The sequence below is a fragment of the Ascochyta rabiei genome, chromosome 12 (assembly GCF_004011695.2).
Source record: "Ascochyta rabiei chromosome 12, complete sequence".
NCBI lineage: Eukaryota > Fungi > Ascomycota > Dothideomycetes > Pleosporales > Didymellaceae > Ascochyta > Ascochyta rabiei.
Genome location: NC_082416.1, coordinates 332,678 through 350,876, shown reverse-complemented (window position 1 = coordinate 350,876; position 18,199 = coordinate 332,678). Strand labels below are relative to the sequence as shown.

Genomic DNA, 18,199 nt, shown 5'->3' with positions numbered 1-18,199 from the left:
TGCGACACCTATCGAGTAATGACCGCGATAGAAAGATACCGAGACGCAACGATATGGGAGGGTCTGCGGTGAGGCATGTCGAGTGGGGTAGTCCTTGGACAAACCTCACGCTCTGTTTACGCATGTAGCAGAGGAACACTCGTCGGCCTAGTGAATGCACTTCCCTCACGCATCGGTCTCGACTTAGCCACCAAGTCTGCGGTTTTTCTCTTGTGTGGAAGTGATATCGATCGTACAATCTGGAGAGATTATGTCTTAGATTTAGCTTTGCATCTTCAATTGTCCCCGAATCATAGCCTTGTGGCTCGTGGCTTTGCAGTTGGTGGCATCTGAAGAGGTCTTTTGCAGGCCGTGAAGTCTCTTGGCGCAGGGTACTTCCAGTCAAGCCATGCGTTCCATATCATGACCGACGAGGTGCTAGACGCCCAATACAACATCAGAGCAGATGGTAGCCCCTGGCAGAGCGGACCGATCAGCAGAGAGACGCCCAGCAAGACTCTCCGAATGTAGTTTGGCCAGGTCTTCTCGTTCGTGACGGTGTTTTTGGTAAAGTAGATATTTGAAAACATGAGGCCTGACACAATGAACGGCAGAGCGCCTGTGGGGTCGGGCAGAACCAGGTCTTGAAACCAGAGCATGCCTTCGTTGGCGAGTGACGGTTCGAAGAAGGGATTCGTGGTCATGGCCGCTAGACCGTCGACATTGGATACCGCAACGGTGTCGGTGGCTCGAATGGCATCGCCAGTCGAATGCAGGTCAAGAGCAGGGAATGCATCAGTTGCCGCAACTGCATCTGTGGTCGCCAACGCATCAGCAGCCTCAGTCGTCGGCGCCTCTGCCTTTGATCTAAAGACCGAAGTGCTCAACGCCAAGAGTCCATCTCGTGCGCCACACATCTTCCTGATCACTTCGGCCATGGTGAAAAAGATGGGTATCTGTATGAGGGTCCAGCCTATCTGACCCTTGAGCGTGACCTTCCACCTGCTGTCCAGCTTGAGCACCTCCTGTCTGACCTCTTGCTTTATGCGAACGACGGCCTCTTTAGGCGTTCGAAAGTTGCCCTGTCGCGTGATCTCATCCCGCTTCTGGCGTGCGAGCGCCTGGCGGAGTGGTTGCAGGCCGATGTAGCGCGCCATGAGCGAGCGCGCCCATGTTCCAAAGCTGGTGACAAGAGCGCCGCGTAGCAGGAAGGCGGAGGCCGGGATAGCAGCGTACCAGGGGACTTGGGTGTGGATCAGGGTCATCATCTCGTGCGGGAGGTAGAGGATGGCATCGAGGACGGGGTCCTGCCGCGGTGCAGATGCATGGAAGCAACGTGCTGGCGGAGGTGTAGCCGGTGCACTGGGTGCAGCACCACAGCCCTGCGACAGCAATTGGCGCGCTGGACGCCGCAGCAGTCTGGAAGACATGACGTGTGGTGTTTTCGTTGGTTGTGTTTTCGTTGGTTGCTGCCGTTGCTGCTGTTGCTGCTCGCTGCAGCTTGTCGCGTCCCCGAGTCTTCGCCGCGGGAAAGCGCACGGCCACGATCCACCGACCGAAGCCACAGGGTCCACTGCAGCGGCGCGTCATCCCACCTGTCGTATTCGTGTCCAGTGCGAGGCTTCGTGGTTCGAGTCTCGACGTTGTTGCGTGCAGCGTCCCGCTCCTCTCTCCACGGCGATACCCGAGCCAGCGCTGCCCACCATGGCTCTGTTTCACATGCTTCTCTCGCTACTGTTCTCTGTCCTTGTTTCTGCTCTATTCTTCCCTAGGATCGTGCGTTTCCTGGCTGCGCAGGTGGGCCACTATCTGCGCCGGTCGTCGCGCACCAGACGAGAGCTGCTGTCGGCCAGAGTGGCAGCTGAGACCAACAAGTGCGACGCCAAGCATGCTGAGGTCGAGGACTTCGACTGGGAGGAAATTGCATCGGTCGCTACTGATGGCCGAGCGGGCAGCAGCAAGGCAGACAAGCACTGGGAGGGCTTCGTGGGCTTCTTCCACCCATTTTGGTAGCCCGCTCACTCTACTGCCAACCGACTGTTGTTGACCAAGATTCCAGTAACGCCGGCGGCGGCGGTGAACGAGTTCTCTGGGCAGCCGTCCGCGCGACACAAAAGCGCTGGCCCAAGGCCGTCTGTGTAGTCTACACCGGCGACCACGATGTCGACAAGGCCGCAATCCTCAAGCGCGTCGAGGACCGCTTCAACATCCACCTCCACCCACCCACGGTCCACTTCCTTTACCTCACCACGCGCCACTGGGTGCTCGCCAGCACATGGCCGCGCTTCACCCTGCTTGGTCAGTCCTTGGGCTCGCTGGTCATGGCCTATGACGCCTTTGCTCTGCTTGTTCCAGACATCTTCGTCGACACCATGGGCTATGCTTTTGCCCTTGCGCTCTCCTCGCTCTTTTTTCCAGACGTGCCCACGGGCGCCTACGTCCACTATCCCACCATCTCCACCGACATGCTGGACTCTTTGCACGCGGGTGGCCAGGGCGTCAACGCTGGTGCTGGGAAGGGATACCGAGGCGCGGCTAAGCAGAAGTACTGGCAGCTGTTCGCACAGCTTTACAGCAAGATTGGCGGCACCATCGATGTGGTCATGACCAACTCTACCTGGACCCAGGCCCATGTCAGCTCGCTTTGGGGCCCTTCTCGCAACAAGCGCAACCATACGGCCGGGAACGACATCGACGTAGTCTTCCCCCCGGTCGCAGTTGAGGAGGTGACAGAAGCAGTCGAAGTCTCTCAAGCCAGCGAGAAGAAGCGCGGCCCGTACATCCTCTACATTGCACAGTTCCGACCGGAGAAGAACCACCAGCTCATCCTCGAGGCTTTTTCCAGTTTCCTGCGTTCGGACCCCAAACTTCCAGCATACCCCAACGAGAAACCACAGCTTATCCTTATTGGCTCCGTCCGCGATTCCCTCGACGAAAAGAGCGTGTACAAGTTGCGGCTGTTGGCTCACGAGCTCCATATGAAGGAGAACGTCGAGTTTCTCTGCGATGCGCCATGGCCGCAGATGCTGGAATGGATGGGCAGAGCCAGTGTTGGTGTCAACGGCATGTGGAACGAGCACTTTGGCATTGGCGTCGTCGAGTACCAGGCCGCAGGTTTGATCTCGGTTGTGAACGACTCTGGGGGCCCGAAGCTGGACATTGTCGTTGAAGTGGATGGCAAGCCTACCGGTAAGTCTTATCTGCATGGTTTGGATTCGATTCATGATTGACGTGTCTAGGTTTCCATGCGACTACCGCAGACGAGTATGCCGAGGGCTTCCGCAAGGCGTTGACGTTATCACCGAAGGAAACATTGGCCATGAGACAGCGGGCGCGCAAGTCTGCAGAGCGGTTCACAGACCGTGGCTTTGCGGACAAGTGGCTGAGGAACATGGACAAGCTCGTCAAGCTGCAGGTTGAGCGCACAAAGCACTGAGCTTGCACGTTGGACGTGTGCAGTATTGGTATGTTCGGCGTTTTTGCGTCACGGGCGCGCTCATAGACTTTGATACCATTAGCATTGGGTGGAGTGACAATGGAAGATATTCCTTTCGCAGCAATCTTACACCGTACTCTCGCAGCAAGCCAGACAAGAAAGAGTAGCGAAAAAGCATCATCCCAGCAACAGCTTCTTCACCTGTCACAAGACAGCAAAGCCACAATGTACAAGTAAAATCTGCTTCGTATCCTTGTAGCCAGCCAGGCATGAAGAACGACGGCCCTATGGAACCACTATCCTTGTACTGCAACACGTACATCACTTCCCTTCTGCACACTGTGCACAGTGCACACCAAAAAGACAAAGCAGAAAAAAAAAGGGGGGGGAGAAGGAAAAAAGCAAAAAAGAAATGGTGAACAGAGTGGGATTCGAACCCACGCAGATTACTCTACTAGCACCTGAAGCTAGCGCCTTAACCGCTCGGCTGTAGAATTGTTAGTGAACTGTTGCAGACGCTTGGTGGTGTTGTGTGAGCTTACCCATCTGTCCTGGTGATTGGATGAAAGTGTAGTGGGTGGTGAAATATATATACTTATGTTTAGTTAGTCGGGAGTGGAGTTGGGCGAGATCGATACTTGGGGCGGCTTGCTGGTGCGGGTCAGTTTTCGGGGCGCTGGATTCTGGATGCTGGAGGGTGTGTTCTACTCTAGGTGGGCTTGGGAAGTAGTGCCAGGTTTGGGGGGTGTTTGTGGGTACTGCCTTTGCTGGGTGGGAGATGGTAGTAAAACCATTCCGGCGTGTTTCTTCCTAGACTCAAGAGCTGAACGCGATCACGATAAGTGGTCTTCCTTCCATGACGTGCATGTAGAGTGCCACTCAAAGAGACCAATAGCGAGTCTCAAAGCTTGATTGTGATGATCTATGGTATCCTGCATGTACAATTATGTCTTTCAGATCCTTCCCATGTCTTCCTCTGGGTTCCTGACCTTTCTCTATCCACAATACTCCTCCATCCTCACTACAAAGCAATTGCCATCAGGCCGGCAAAAGCCGCAACGAGGCTAACTTCAAGCTTCCCCGCGGCACCAGTGGACTCGGGAGGGCCAGTGGTGGATGTGCCAGTGGCGCTGGTAGGCGTGGGTGCTGCGCCAGTCGCGGTAGCCAGAGTCGCGTTGCCCGAGGGAGAAACGATGATCGAACCTGTGCCAGAGGCAGAAGCAGATGCGCCAGTGCCACTGGGCTTGATGCTGCTGCCGGAAGTCGAGGTAGGGGCGTCAGTCGCTGTGCAACGGTTAGCCTCTGTTCTCCATGTGCTTCACGACCTTTCGCTCCGGTGTGGATTGGGTGTACATACCAACTTTGACGCCCTGGTCGGCGCAGACCTCTGCGAACGCACTCAGGGCCGCCTTTGTGTCGTCGCCGCAGGCGCTGGCAATCTTTGTGGCAGCATCCTTGTCCTTGCAGACGGACTTCATATCCGCAGGGTTGGCGTACTCATTGACGGCACCAAGGAGACAACCCGGAGGCGAAGCGACAGCGAACTGGGCGAGCGCGAACATGGTAGCGGCGAAAACGGACTTGGCGAGCATGTCGACGGTATTTATGGCTTGTTTGGACGGTCGGAACGGTTCGATTGGTCTCGTAGGAACTGGGGTTAGATAGCGGTAATGAGCGTATAAGAATATTAAGCTAAAGAGCGACGACAGAAAGCGATAGGTAAGGAATGACGACTGTAGAAGTCTGGCTTGTGGTTGGGCTTGAGAGAGCGAAGAGGCGTGATAGGGGCCGTGGCATCCCCATGCCAAGCAGATCAGCGCTTACCGTTTCGGGCGCTAATATGTTAGTCAGGAACCGCAGCGGAACAAGGATATAATTGGTGTTCCTGCATGAGGGTCGTAAAGTGCGAAATAAGCTCAAGCCCATCAAACAAGGCAGGGAAGCAGTAAGCGATTGAGACGTGTGGTGCATTGTGGTATCCAACAACGACAAGACTCTATCTCAGGCCAAATGACCCCTTCATCTACAAGCTCAGGATACTACGGAAAAAAGCAAGCCCGCGTATTACAAGCGGACGCCAAAGCGAGTGAGTCGAAAAGATGCATTACAAGTGATATCGTGCGTTCGAGCAAGCCTCCGTTTTTCCTTGGCCCAGTATGTGACGGGAAGATTTTAAAGACCCCAGAGGTCCCATCCAGCCACTGTAGATGCAGATGATTTGCAGATTGATTTGTCCAGAAATCAACCCAAGCCAATGCAGGCTACCACAATGGGTGGCCGGTGCGCCCAGAACTCCATCGCTGATATAGTACAAGCACAAACAGAAAAGGAACAAGAGTGATAGTGGTGAGGAGGCGGCGTAAGCGTCCGTGTTGAGTGGGATTGTCGCCGGAAAAGCGTGAGGTTCGAGCGGTGCTCATGATGCAGGGAAGCCGTTTGAGAGCATAGAGGGGATCGGCTTTCGTCGTGCTTTCGCGTTTTGAGGTCGAGGCACGCCTTGGATGACGCGCGGTTCTTTCATGAGTGTAATGTCAAGCTTAGCGGGGACTGAGGGAAGTCAGCAGATGTCGATCGTGAACGTTTAAAGACGACTTGCCTCGGCTGACAACAGCTCGATAATCCCCAGGGAAACGAGAAGTTGGAGGGCTGGCATGTGCGGTGCGCCAAAGATGGTCGCTGGTGTCGGAGAGAAAGTCGGCCTTGATTTTGTAAAAGTATGAAGATGCGCCGCGGTTCTTCTTTGCGAGAATGACTTCGTCAAAGAGCTTGATCTTAGGATCCTCGCCGGAGATGCTCTCGCGTTCATGGATGAACTCGTTCAAAGCTTGGGTTTGTTGCAGAGTAGTCAGATACTGCACGTTCTCGGCTGGCTGGTTCTTCATAAACTCATCCATCTTGAACTGGTAGTGCATGCCGGACTTCTTGCGGTCGCCAGTCGCCGGTACAAGGTAGCGGCGGTAAGTGTACAGCAGGCTGGCAAAACATCGCACAAACGATGCGCGCACTTGATCGGGTCGAAAAGCCGCAGGGCAGACAATGCAGATTGAAGGGGCGCACCTTGCGTGAGCATGGGTGGTGCATCCTGTGCGGGGTCAGACAGGAGCTATATTAGGGTGTGATCTGAAACTTACCAGAGCATCGATACAGCCCTTCATCCGACTTTTCCTCACAGATGGAGCAGGTAGCCTTGTCTTCGTGCGGCCTCCACTGCAGACAATGGCCTTCCTGCCACTGCACACTCGCCGTACTGCGCACGGGCTGCATCGCCATGCCAGGCATGATCGTCGACGCTGCCAGCGTGGATTGAGCGTACACCGACGGCGCGTAAGAAGATCCCGCGCGCAACTCCTGACTCAACGAAGATGTTGAAGCGCTCGGCGCATGGCCCAGCATCGGTTGGCTGGGCCTCCTCGTCTGTGGTACCTTTTCGAACCCAAACTAACCATATTTGTCAACAAACTACTCGAGTAAGAAGCCGAGTCATTGAACTTACCGAAGAACTACGCCGCGACTGAGCGTCGAAATGGGCTGAGCGCTTCTCGCGCAGGTTCGCCTGCAGCGCGTAGCCTGAATCACTACGGGAAATTGGAGTGCTAGGCATAGGTGGAAAGACCGTCGACACAGGAGAAACCTTCGGTGAAGGTGGTGAGTTCGAGAAGGTCCTGACCGTGGAGGATGTGGAGGGCCTGTCGCTGCCACGACTATGGGCACCTGATTGCAAAAATGCGTTGTAGATTAGTGGACGTCCGCTGGCTGGTCCTGTAACAGAGCCAAACGATGTGGAGTTGAGACCGACGTAGGTCTGTACGGTCGATGCGTGTGCTTTAGGCGTAAAGATACCTGGATTCTCTGAACAGAAGGTGTCATATGGAAATGCTTCCACAGCATAAGCTGGAGGTCCAGTGGGAACACCGTAGCGCATATGGTGCGGTGCCGAGTGCTGAAGGAGAGAGGTGAGCTTTCGGCGCTGCTGGCGAGGCAGAGGCGGGGGCGGAGGTCCGTTCGACACGATCGAGTTCTGGTCCAGATCAACTAGCACAAAGTCGTCATCTGGGTAGTCGGTAGGTTCGTATCGTCGCTCAATGCCTACGATGTACGGGCACGGTGCCTCGATTGTTTGCACAAGACGGGCTGGCAAGACGGGAATGAAGACGCCGCACCACTGAAACGGGTAGATGAGGTTTGTGATGGCCATGCTTGCGAGGTGGAGCATAGCTGTGTGAGATGAAAGAAGGATGATCCTTGCCTCGGAGAGGACGTACTCAAAGAGCGTGACGATGTTCGGTATCGACAGACAACGGAAGAGGGCGTAGAGGTCGATGTTGCGAGATCCAGGAATTTCGTTCAGAGCTTCTTTACGGGCGTACATTCGAAGCTCACGTACAGCCAGCTCAACCTGAGTGATGGAGGTAATCGGACTAAGAGCCTCTGCGCAGAGGTTGACAACGTATCGTTCGAGTGGTTGCCACATGCCCACTCGTGGTGAGCTTGGAGGAACACGCAGGACAGCACCGTTTGTCATGGGGACGACAATCGCCTTTAGCCATTCTTTCCACAGTGGCGTGAGACTGGCCTCCCTCCCCATCACACCGTAAGCACGTGGAATCCAAAGGCCGGTCTCTCCGTCGGTCAGCCCCTCGATCTTCGATGCTGCACCGTGCCTCACTGGTCGAAGAAGGTCTGTCATGAGCTGGATCTTCTCTTCCACTGCGCCTATCTCGTCATCTAGATTGTCTCGTTCATCGGAGTCCGGCTGGACGGTTGGCAGCTTAGCCAAGAGCTGCGACAATTTCGCCCGTTCCAGTGCGAGACGTTCACCTAGGCTGCTTGCCAGTTCCCTCTCTTCTGTATTCATATGATTTCTTCTCCATTCTTCACACTGACGCTCGAGTCCTTCTGCTGCAGTGGCGTTCAGTGGCAACCAGACAACCATGGTGATACCGTAGAGCTTGGAGCTGTCGCCATTGGTCATGGCGAAACCATGCCATTGCGTCTTCGGTCGCTCGTCAGAGGAAACCACGCTGACATCATCTGGGAAAGCGAACATGGGCACATAGTCCGGGAAGGGATTTCGTCGCTTGAGCTCCTCGACCATGTTCCTGGGCGGATAGCGGTCCAGTAGCACGGGCTCATAGCGGCGCAAGAGCGGGTGCATGTTGGGCTCTGGATTGAACGGTTGCGGCGCTGGAATCACCGAATTGTAGCCTGACATGCGCTTGGACGTTCGTATTGAGGCTGCAAGGATGTCAGTATTGGTCGGCCAAAAAGCAAGTAATCCTTGTCTGCACACGGCTGGTGTCACGAAGCTTCTCGAGACGAGACTCACACTGACGTGCTGTCGAAGGCTGCCTTTTCAGACTGCTCTGCATGGTCGACAGGCGCCTTCGAATGCTCCCTACGCCTGAGCGCAGGTTCGCGATCCCATCTTCTGCGCTAACGCTCGGTGCCTGTGAGACGCGTGGGGGTCTTGGGCGTGGCCTCGTGGGCGTTTGGCGGCTCTGCTGCGTGACTCCTGCGCTGAACTGTATCTCCTCCAGGAAGGTGTCTCGCTCCGAGGCGAACTTGCGCAGCGCATTCTCAAAGTCGACATCACTAAGGCCGGGCCCGCCAAGGTTCAGGCCTTTGATGGTAGCGCTGCTGCGGTTGCTGGCTGTCACCGTTGGTTTGCTGTCGATGCCAGTGATGGTGCCGATTGATTGGCGGTGCTCGCTCATGCGCTGTCCGGACCGCCGGTGGGTGCTGCCGCCATTGGGCAGGCCGTCCTGTGATGTTGGGCGAATCGAATCGGTCTCGAGGGCGCGGTCCTCTTCGATCGTCTCATCGACTGGTGGGGACGCAAGCGGGGAGACGACGCCGCTCGGCTGGAGGCGCTCGTCGTAGACCTGCGAGCTCTCGATACCAGATATGAAGAAGTAGTCGGCGAGCGGGGCGGAGGAGCCCTCGGCGGAAGAAAGGGGAGCCATGTCGGGCGGCTAACAGGGCATGGGAGATCCAAAAAAGAAAAGCGAGTGCCAAAAGAGTGTCGAGCGCGCGGTGGCAGGCTGTAGGGCGTCGAGAGTGGCCGCGGCGTCAGGTCATTGGGGATTGGACGCCAGCTCCAACGGTTTGTTTGTGTAATGAAGCGCAGACGGCGTGCACGGGAAGGCTTGAGATTGTGCGACCGTGGCAGAGGGAGAAAGCGGTTGCACGGGCGCCGGCTGCGTACGCGCAAAGCACAACGAGGACGGGGGGGTTAGCCAGAAGCGAGTGCGGTGAGGGCAGGTGCACGCGGGGCCGGGGCGAGTGCGTGGGTGAAAGGCGTGTGTTGTGGAGCGTTTGCAGGGCGTTGGGCGGGCAGCAGAGGAGAGTGGCTCCGAGTGAACCAATGAACAAAGCAAGTGGATGATGCAGCGAGACGCAACAGACGCAGCAACGCAGCCGTAGCAGCGGTAGCAGCAGCAGCGGTAGCAGCAGTAGCAGCAGCAGCAGCAGCAGCAGTAGCAAGAAGAAGAGGGTCCTTGTCCGTGTGGGCTTCTCGGCCGGTCACAGGCCATACAAATGAGGGCTCCAAGCTGCTTGCCCAGATCCCCTGCAATGCCTCTGGGACCCACACCATCCGCGACCTTATCGTGCCGTGGCTGTGACGCGTTGGGCCTGGCGCGCGACACCTCCCGCTCCTCTGACGCTCAGTGGCCTGTCAGACCTGGCCCTACCCTGGCTGCGAGTCCACCCAGTCCACGAACGCGGACGAGCGCCAGGCACGCCAGCGCCGACGTCGTGAGCCACTGAGCACGCCCTGGAGCGACGCGTCGGCGGGCGCTGGCTCTCCACGGACAAAGCATCCGTTCTGCTGCCCTGTGGTTGGGGCACGCGGTGTTGACCGCTCGCCGGCAGGAGGTGCAGACGCTTGGACGGCAGGGGTGCTGGCGACACGGCACGCATTTGGAAATCGCTTGGCCGGCCCTTGCCTATCTGGGACGCGTGTTTGGCTCAGGGGCTAAGGATGCGCAACCGCGGCTATCTTTGGCGTGCACTCCAGCGGGCGACGAGCGACGACCAGCGAGCGACGAAGCCACCACGCCACCAACAAACGCGAGTAGCCAGGCAGGCAGACGCGCCAAATGCTTCGGAGCCCGTTTTGGCTCCCAGCTCAGGACAGCTTCTGCGCTCTCTCCTGACTTGCGTTTGGCGATCCTCCACACGTGGTCCTGAGTGTGGACGTGAACGTGAGGGCGAACAAGGATGCTCCAGTCAGTACCCGCCAATCCCTGCTTCGTCGACTGAATGCCAACTACGGATAATGTCCAACGGCCATATCTACACGCAATCATCCCACTGCCAGCATCAGCGCCTCTTGTTTCAGCTGTAGAGCGCCTGCTACCTTGCCCATAGGAGCCCAGCCAAACCACCACTGCGTGCAACGTCAACGGTGCACAGTACCATCTGCCAAATGTCAACCTGCGTCCTGCCGCTGACACAATGCAAGTCGCCTCCTGCAACCGTTGCGCACAGCACAAGCGGCGCACATGCATACTTTTCAAGCCGGTGCGTGACCGTCGACTGCCTATCAGCCTGGGAACGCAATCGTTGGTAGGAGACTCGTAATCTAGAGGAGGATCACCGTGGCTAATGTGCGTGTAATACGAATGTGGTTCCACCCCCCTGCATGTGGCATTTTCAACGTCTCATTCAGGCACAATGCCCAGCGCATATACAGACAGGCAACCCGAGTAGGCAGCTCGTGACAATTTGCGGACGCATGTCTCCGAATCTGCAAGAGAGTAATGTGAACGTGGTCAGCGTCAGGGCCTGGCAACGATCAAAACATACTCATGTCAGATTCGATAATGCAGAGACAAGTCCGTAACCACTGATCACTGATGGTACAGTCTGGGATCAATTGACAGCAGGCCCATAGGTACATGACAAGCGTCCAATCAACCACTTGATCCTGTCCCCAATTTTCTTTCCATTCGAACCCACCTGGCTCGTCCTCATCACCATCGTCGTCGTCGCCAATGTCCTGCGCCACTAGGTCACCTCGGCCATCCCACTTTTCATCACAGCCCGCGACGATCTCACCCAGGACCCTCGCAAGACCCTTCAACGGTTCACATCTTGCAATCTTAAAAAGTCGCAAAATTGCGCCAGCAATGCCGCGCACTCAACGTGGGACTGGGGAGATTTTTGCCGTCCCCCTGCCGTCGCACCAAGATGCCCCACCGCGCAAACGCGCCAAACTCTGGGGTACCTTGCCGAGCGACGCAACTGCAGTGGGATTCAGCCTCCGAGGCGGATTAGCGGGGAAGTGGCAGATCTGTGTCGCCGACCTGGCTACCTATGGAGGGGGCCCTGCGACTCGCGCACAGGGTACGTGGTTGCAACTTCTTGGGGGCGCACTGCAGGTTTGCGCGGCAAGTAGAGTGCTTGGAGTGTAGTGCTGTGTGTAGATTGTTGCCGTCAGGGCATTTGCTTGGCTCACTCCGTCTGGCAGTGTGGATAGGCGAGGGGCCACCCGTCCTCCGCAATCAGGCTCCAGCTAGGTACAAAGTACGGCAGCGAAGGGACAAGATCCGCACGATGCGCATGGGAGAACCCTGAGGATTTCGATTCAATCTTGATCGCAACGTACAGCGTGTGTTGGAGGCACACACAGGCCTCTTGTACACCCGAGCACACGTTCGCGACTTCAAACTCATGTTTGCATACCCTTCTGCCATGTCTGGAGTAAATTGACCTCGCCGGATGACAGCTTCGATGGTCTTGCAACCTCGCTTCCGAGGCGCCCAATGAAATCCAGGCACCAGTCTTCAAGCCTGCTATCTCAGTAGCTTTGCATCCAGCGTATCTGTGCATCGTCGTCTCGCTCGGTCCGTTACCGAGAATCGCCTCAGCCTTCTCCAATCAAGCGTGGAGGAGACATCCGGAGACGCCTCCGAACAACTCGGCACTCAGGTAGCACCGACAGACCCAACGAGTTGGGGGGCGCTGCAGGTGCCAAAGCCAAACACTCTGCCGGAGAATAGGGTAAGGTTTGCCAAACTCTATCGTAGCCTCATCGTCGGCTCGTCAGCCAACCGGTGCTCAAAGATCCTCGGTCGCCCAGTGGGCTCCGCCACTGAATGGCCAGCTGTCCGAGAACCTTCTTGCCGCCACCTGCTGCCGTTGAGGCATCGTCACGCGACTCATCGACGTCTGGCTGCTCGAGAAGGAAAGCTACTTGTATGACATCGCGAGGCGTTAGTATAGGGGCGTTGGCTTGGTCAGATCCTGGAGCAGGCATGTCCCAGTTCAGAGATGTCGATTTCAGGGGCGGCTTTGGATTCACGCTGACTGCCTGTCGTGTGTCAGTCGCGCACGCCTGTACACCCAGGTTTCTGGTTGACGGTGGTGGAGGGATGGGACGGGCTCTTCGAGAAACACCGGGCCCGCATGCATGATGCGCGAAAATCGTGCATGCATCATCAAGGGGCTAGTGTTGCAATAGATGGTAACCATTATGCGGTTGCAGGGGAGGTGTTTGAGTTTGATGAAGCTTGCGGAGACGCGTGCAGTCGAACGTTTGTAAACAAAATTGCGTAGCTGGTAGACGTACCTCCAAGCATACAGCAGCCTCGCCCATATTCTCCAACTGTGCTTCCAGGAGGTATCTGGACACGCCGTCTCTCTGGCTCAGCCCCCCAGCTTTGGTGCGCACGCTCAGTAGCTGCTGCGCAACAAACTGGTATAGCTTCCGGAATGTTCGCACTCGGCCACCGGAAGCCCTGCCCTCTCCAAGCAGTGTTTCTGTGTATGTGACTGTGACCGCCAGGACATGGTTGCCTTCTTCCTTCAGCTCGAATCTCAGTATGCGCTGCAGTGACTCGCCGGGCGCGGGAGACATGTCGCCGTCAAGCTCGCCGTCGGCACCGGCGAGGTCCAAAGGCGCGCCTGTGGGGTTCGACGGAGTCTGCATGTCGCCTTGTATCCTCACGCCACTGATTGCTTTGGTGTTGTCCGAGGGAAGCAGTTCGTTGTTGGCGCATAGCGTACACGAGAACGTTTCGCCGACATAGGCGCTGCCAAAAGCCTCGGGGAGGCTCAGAGCCGGACTGAGAATGAACCTGTCGGCCGTGTTATGGTCGGATGGATATGCGAGCGAGGCTTTGGGCGAGATTCCAAGCTCCTGCGAGTTCGGCAGCGGGTACTGTGTTGCGAGCGATGGACGTGACAATCTGTAGGGGTACAGTCAGCTTTGCTTCGAACCAGGCTCTGGGCAGAACCTACCTCAGCACCTTTAGGCTCACCGAATGAGGTGTCTTGAGCGAGTCGCCCATCGAGGGCTGGTTGCGCTGGTGAGCCATATCTGCAACGCTTCCAGGTCGAAGATCAGGTGCGGGAGCTGGGTGCCGAAGGATGTGGGGCATTCCCGCGCGCGTTGCTCGGGAGGACGGATCGAGCCCACTGTGCAAGTGCTAAATTTTGGCACGGCTCGCTCAAAACTTTTCAAGCCGCTCTTGAGGAGAGAAATGCTTCTTCCTATCTATACAGTATGGCTACGCCATCGAGTAAATCCGATGTTCCTTTACAGCGCTGTCCAGATCTGTACATCAAAGTGGATACACCCAAAGGTCAATCGCAACATCTGCCAACTTGGACGAGCCGGATGGGCTGACTGTATGCAGGTCGAGGAGTGTATGCAACCAAGACAATTCCCGCAAAAACTGTAATCGATGTCTGTCCGGTCTTAATTCTGGGGCTGGATGAGAACAAGACCCACATCGAACACACTTCTTTGTACCACTACACATAGTAAGCGGATTTCTAGATCGCTCGCTTGCAACATGTTTGCTCACGTGCAAAATAGCAACTGGCCGGTCGTAGACTCCAATGGTGATAAGCAAGTGGCCCAGGCCGTAATACTGGGCTTGGGCTCCATGTTCAATCATTCCGCCCAAGACCAAAACATTGTGTGGGACCGAGACCCAGAACGCTTGATCATCACGTACAGAGCGTTACGCGACATTCCCGTTGGCCAGGAGCTCTGTAAGTGGATGATCAAGATCGACGCATCATTCTTTAACAAGAAAACAAAAGGTATATCATACGGGAGTTACCTCACGTTCAAGGACGCAGATGCTCCCATCACCCCGCCGCCCGAAGAAGAGCTTGAAATGTTCAACCAGATACAGTTCGATTGAGCGTTGAATACGCGAATACATGTACAAAACATTAACACAGAGCGCGAAAAGCCACCGAGCACCCCCTCAGTCCACTCCAGTATTAACGCATTGACGTCGGGCTGCCAATGATCCGAATTTGACCAAACGCCACCAAACAAGGACGATCAAAAAATCATGACTCCGCGACAACAGGCTCGCTGGGAGTCTCGCTTTGTGGCGTTGCTTCTGCTTCTGCCGAGCTGCTGTCCTCCGCATCGTTCCTCAGTTCGTAAGCCAGATCGAAACACTCCTCCAAGAGTTGGGTAACGCTCCCTTGCCCGTCTGGGATCTCATCGCCGACCATGAACTTTCCGTCGATGCGCATGTTGTCAATGGAGTTGAGCTACACGTTTTCATCAGTATGGCATTCAAAGATAGAATTGCACGACTCAAGTACCTTCATGCTGTATGGGTACAGCTCCCGTGGCGAAGAGACCCCGCCAAGCTTCTTGACCTCAAGCAAGCATTTTCTCAGGGTCGTCAATTGGTTGTAAATCGGTAGAAGAGCTTCGGAAACAGGCTCGGAAGTCAGAAGCAGTTGGTAGATGATAGCGTAGCTCTTGCGCAGAAGATAGAGGAGTGTCTAGGCACTTGTTAGGCACAGTGTATGTTCAGCGCTGATATCGAAATTTACCCTCTGTTCGTAGATTTCGGCGGGCCTGCCAAGTGCATCGAAGAAGTTGCCATCAACTCGAGATTCGTCTACACGGTCCAATTGCCGCTGAAAGTCCCAAAGGTCCGTTTCGCGTAAAGACCATGCTTGTGTGAGCGAGAGCTTCTCCAGCTTGTTTCGGATGGACAGAAGCTTATCGTACACGTCTTGGAAAGCAGGATTGATTCGCCCTTGCCTGTTCGACTGTTAGCCGCGGATTTTGCCAGGTGGATCCGGAGCGCTGACTTTTCCTTGATCAAAGCTACCCACAGAAGGTTTCTTCGAAGGAGTTGCGAAATCAATGTTGTGGCTGTTGGTGGCGTTTCTGATTGTGCGTCATTTAACTGCATCTTCTTGGCCATCTCAATGAGCTTGTCCTCCGTCGAACCAGTGCTCTCATACGCCACAATTCCGTCCTTCCTAAGTTCTTCTTCAAGTTCGTAAAGCTCCTTCGCATACGCATCAACCTCTTCGTTGGGGAATTTCGACCTTGCGTTACAGCCTGCCAACGAACGAAGCAAGGACACGAGTTTGTCCCATTTCGGCGTCAACTCTGGCGTTAGGTCTGATAGGTTCAGTCGCAGTGCTGCTATTGTCTCTTCGCACACCTTGATGCGAGCGTCGAGCAAAGTCAAGAGATGAGGGCTATACTCCTCCGAGCCCCTGTCAACATAGCGCCGACACTCTTTCAGGTGGCCACCAATACCGTCCAGATCCTTGGGCGAGTAGAACATTGCTTCCTTGAGATGATCCAGCAGTCGCTTTGTCGAGTCAGTAACTGTAAAATGGAACGAGTGTCAAGTTATGGGTACCTTTGCTGTGGAGACGTAAGAGTAGCTGCAGCACGTGGTCAGTAGATTCGTTGACGGTGGCGGCAAGAGTGGCAACTTACACAGCTGGCGGCTCATGGTTCTTCCCTATTGTCATGTATGCCAGTGATATAAGCTGAAAACAATCGTCTAGCATGTAATCGACTGTCGTATCATATGAGCGACTGCACCGCCAAAAGTCCGGCCAGTAGGCGTACCCTTGTTCTGTTCGAGGCGCTTCGTTACCCGAATCTCGTTAAGGATCATCACCTGTTCGATGACTTGATCGTAGAGTTGGAGGACATCCTGGCTCCTAACATATGTCGATCGGTCGCGTTTCAGCAACTCGAGCTGCGTGCGTATCGCCTGCAGCTTGTCGAGGATGGGCTGCTCTTTCGGGTCCAGCGGGATCCTCGGTAGTGGGGAGTCTGTCATTGTGCGTTACAAACGTCAATGGGCAGCAGCAGAGCAGTTCTTCGAACAACAGGGCAGGGATAATCTGGGACGAAGTGGTCTGCTGCGTTCAGATATACAATGTGCCAGTGGACCGATTCGGCAGCCAAGTTGAATCCATGGTGGGGGAGCTGATACGTCACTTGATCACGTGCACGAGCACAGTCCCTTTCACTCTAGCACCAAAGCGGTAAAGGCACCTTCTGTTTAGCGAGACCCTAATCTCACACAGCCCATCGAAATCCACGAGTATCGCGAACTGCAACACCTCGACCGACACCTATCCTTCACACGATAACCACCGTCGCAATGTCTACCTCCGAGCTCGCCACATCCTACGCAGCCCTCATCCTCGCTGATGACGGTGTCGACATCACTGTACGATTCCTGAAGTGGACTTGAACATCGCGATGAGAGCGCAGGTGCTAATTCTTCCAGGCCGACAAGCTCCAGTCCCTGATCAAGGCCGCAAAGATCGAGGAGGTCGAGCCCATCTGGACAACCCTGTTCGCCAAGGTGCGCATTCGCGGGTGAAAGAAGACATGGGATACCTTTTCTGATACAATGGACAGGCTCTTGAGGGCAAGGACGTCAAGGACCTGCTCCTGAACGTCGGCTCCGGCGGCGGCGCGCCCGCTGCTGGTGCTGCTGCTGGCGGCGCTGCCGCTGGTGGTGACGCCGCTGCTGAGGCCGCGCCCGCTGAGGAGAAGGCTGAGGGTACGCTACACCGCACGCACTCGACGTTTGCAAGTCAGAAACTGACAAATTACTACAGAGAAGGAGGAGTCAGACGACGACATGGGCTTTGGTCTCTTCGACTAAGCGCCTTCTTTCGCCCTTTCTTTCGCCATTTGCCTTTCTCGGGGGTGCTCAACACGGATCAACGGTGCATATTCCCATTACTGGGGTGGAAATAGTCACGACCTTTCAGTGACGCGGCTTACATACCGGCCGAACCGGAACACGATGACGGCGTCATGAGATATGTATAGGTCGGCTGGTCAATGGAACAATCCAAAAAGTGCAAAAGCTGGAGTCTTGTTGTGATGTGTTGGGGTACTCAGACACTTTGGCGTGATGCGCCATGAAAACGACCGAAACGATTACGACGTACACTAAGCCTCCCCTGCGATGCCTCCACAACGTGTACGATTGCTCACATACTTCGCAAGACCATACAGGACTTCGGATCATCTTGCTTACCCCCTCTAAGCTCTTCTTTCTGACTTCACTCTCACTCAGCCCCTAGTCTCACTGCTTCACAGCCAGTCCATGTTTATTCAAGCTCCAATATGCCGATTGTTTTTCAGCGACTAATCTTTTCCTCTTTTCTCTATTGACAGTCAATCCTTACAGTTCATTTCATTCAATGACTGTCATCGGTAAATGCGGCTCACGTTCCTTGGCTGACAGGCTGATTACCTGTGATCGTGTACAAGGATGCCGTACATTGTAGCTCCAGCGAACTGTAAGAGTGTTAGAAGTCCCAAGCCGCTGCATCGGGGCTCAGCTTCCACCAGGACATTTTTCCTAATACATTATAGTCTTCTACAGCTCAACTCTGTGAAAACGAGAACCGAGCTTCGGCAGACAGCACGTGTGAGAGGCCGAATATGCAAATTGCGTAGGAGTGTGACTTGACAATGTAACACCCTCGGTCTTTCACTAGTCTCCTAATCGAAGTTCTAAT

The 18,199-nt window shown here is 55.5% G+C and overlaps 8 protein-coding genes and 1 non-coding gene across 11 annotated transcripts, besides 2 other annotated features; 3 read left to right on the top strand and 6 right to left on the bottom strand.

The window, feature by feature from the left end:
• Positions 1 to 290: 290 nt before the first annotated feature.
• EKO05_0007205 (uncharacterized protein) lies at positions 291 to 1,409 on the bottom strand (the record flags this gene model as incomplete). Its single annotated transcript, XM_038947604.1, has 1 exon — positions 291 to 1,409. The coding sequence occupies one exon, from the start codon at positions 1,407 to 1,409 to the stop codon at positions 291 to 293; it is 1,119 nt and encodes a 372-aa protein (XP_038792334.1).
• Positions 1,410 to 1,446: 37 nt separating this feature from the next.
• Positions 1,447 to 1,481: a tandem repeat.
• A 202-nt stretch (positions 1,482 to 1,683) lies between these two features.
• On the top strand, positions 1,684 to 3,415 carry EKO05_0007204 (GDP-Man:Man(3)GlcNAc(2)-PP-dolichol alpha-1,2-mannosyltransferase; the record flags this gene model as incomplete). Its single annotated transcript, XM_038944549.1, has 3 exons — positions 1,684 to 1,988; positions 2,039 to 3,168; positions 3,219 to 3,415. 3 exons carry the CDS (start codon positions 1,684 to 1,686, stop codon positions 3,413 to 3,415), a joined length of 1,632 nt encoding a protein of 543 aa, XP_038792335.1.
• A 424-nt stretch (positions 3,416 to 3,839) lies between these two features.
• Positions 3,840 to 3,904, bottom strand: EKO05_12t1. Its single transcript has one exon. It is a non-coding gene; the product is annotated as a tRNA-Leu (tRNA).
• A 532-nt stretch (positions 3,905 to 4,436) lies between these two features.
• Positions 4,437 to 5,007, bottom strand: EKO05_0007203 (uncharacterized protein; the record flags this gene model as incomplete). The annotated part of the gene is made up of 2 exons (XM_038944575.1): positions 4,437 to 4,699; positions 4,773 to 5,007. The coding sequence occupies 2 exons, from the start codon at positions 5,005 to 5,007 to the stop codon at positions 4,437 to 4,439; spliced, it is 498 nt and encodes a 165-aa protein (XP_038792336.1).
• Positions 5,008 to 5,831: 824 nt separating this feature from the next.
• Positions 5,832 to 9,378, bottom strand: EKO05_0007202 (uncharacterized protein; the record flags this gene model as incomplete). Of its 2 annotated transcripts, XM_059636992.1 has the most annotated exons (5): positions 5,832 to 5,962; positions 6,012 to 6,497; positions 6,547 to 6,853; positions 6,909 to 8,650; positions 8,742 to 9,378. In XM_059636992.1, the coding sequence occupies 5 exons, from the start codon at positions 9,376 to 9,378 to the stop codon at positions 5,832 to 5,834; spliced, it is 3,303 nt and encodes a 1,100-aa protein (XP_059492975.1). The 2 variants fall into 2 exon arrangements, with proteins under 2 accessions (XP_059492975.1, XP_038792337.1); XM_038944552.2 differs by having other exon boundaries at positions 5,832 to 6,497.
• Positions 9,379 to 9,845: 467 nt separating this feature from the next.
• Positions 9,846 to 9,897: a tandem repeat.
• A 2,552-nt stretch (positions 9,898 to 12,449) lies between these two features.
• EKO05_0007201 (uncharacterized protein) lies at positions 12,450 to 13,737 on the bottom strand (the record flags this gene model as incomplete). Of its 2 annotated transcripts, XM_038944503.2 has the most annotated exons (3): positions 12,450 to 12,731; positions 12,990 to 13,608; positions 13,661 to 13,737. In XM_038944503.2, 3 exons carry the CDS (start codon positions 13,735 to 13,737, stop codon positions 12,450 to 12,452), a joined length of 978 nt encoding a protein of 325 aa, XP_038792338.2. The 2 variants fall into 2 exon arrangements, with proteins under 2 accessions (XP_038792338.2, XP_059492974.1); XM_059636991.1 differs by having other exon boundaries at positions 12,450 to 13,608.
• Positions 13,738 to 13,925: 188 nt separating this feature from the next.
• Positions 13,926 to 14,574, top strand: EKO05_0007200 (uncharacterized protein; the record flags this gene model as incomplete). Its single annotated transcript, XM_059636990.1, has 4 exons — positions 13,926 to 14,004; positions 14,059 to 14,185; positions 14,241 to 14,419; positions 14,471 to 14,574. 4 exons carry the CDS (start codon positions 13,926 to 13,928, stop codon positions 14,572 to 14,574), a joined length of 489 nt encoding a protein of 162 aa, XP_059492973.1.
• A 154-nt stretch (positions 14,575 to 14,728) lies between these two features.
• EKO05_0007199 (uncharacterized protein) lies at positions 14,729 to 16,491 on the bottom strand (the record flags this gene model as incomplete). The annotated part of the gene is made up of 7 exons (XM_038944507.1): positions 14,729 to 14,938; positions 14,993 to 15,178; positions 15,230 to 15,443; positions 15,494 to 16,008; positions 16,060 to 16,084; positions 16,140 to 16,221; positions 16,275 to 16,491. 7 exons carry the CDS (start codon positions 16,489 to 16,491, stop codon positions 14,729 to 14,731), a joined length of 1,449 nt encoding a protein of 482 aa, XP_038792340.1.
• Positions 16,492 to 16,818: 327 nt separating this feature from the next.
• Positions 16,819 to 17,331, top strand: EKO05_0007198 (60S acidic ribosomal protein P1; the record flags this gene model as incomplete). The annotated part of the gene is made up of 4 exons (XM_038944523.1): positions 16,819 to 16,887; positions 16,948 to 17,025; positions 17,082 to 17,226; positions 17,285 to 17,331. The coding sequence occupies 4 exons, from the start codon at positions 16,819 to 16,821 to the stop codon at positions 17,329 to 17,331; spliced, it is 339 nt and encodes a 112-aa protein (XP_038792341.1).
• Positions 17,332 to 18,199: the final 868 nt, after the last annotated feature.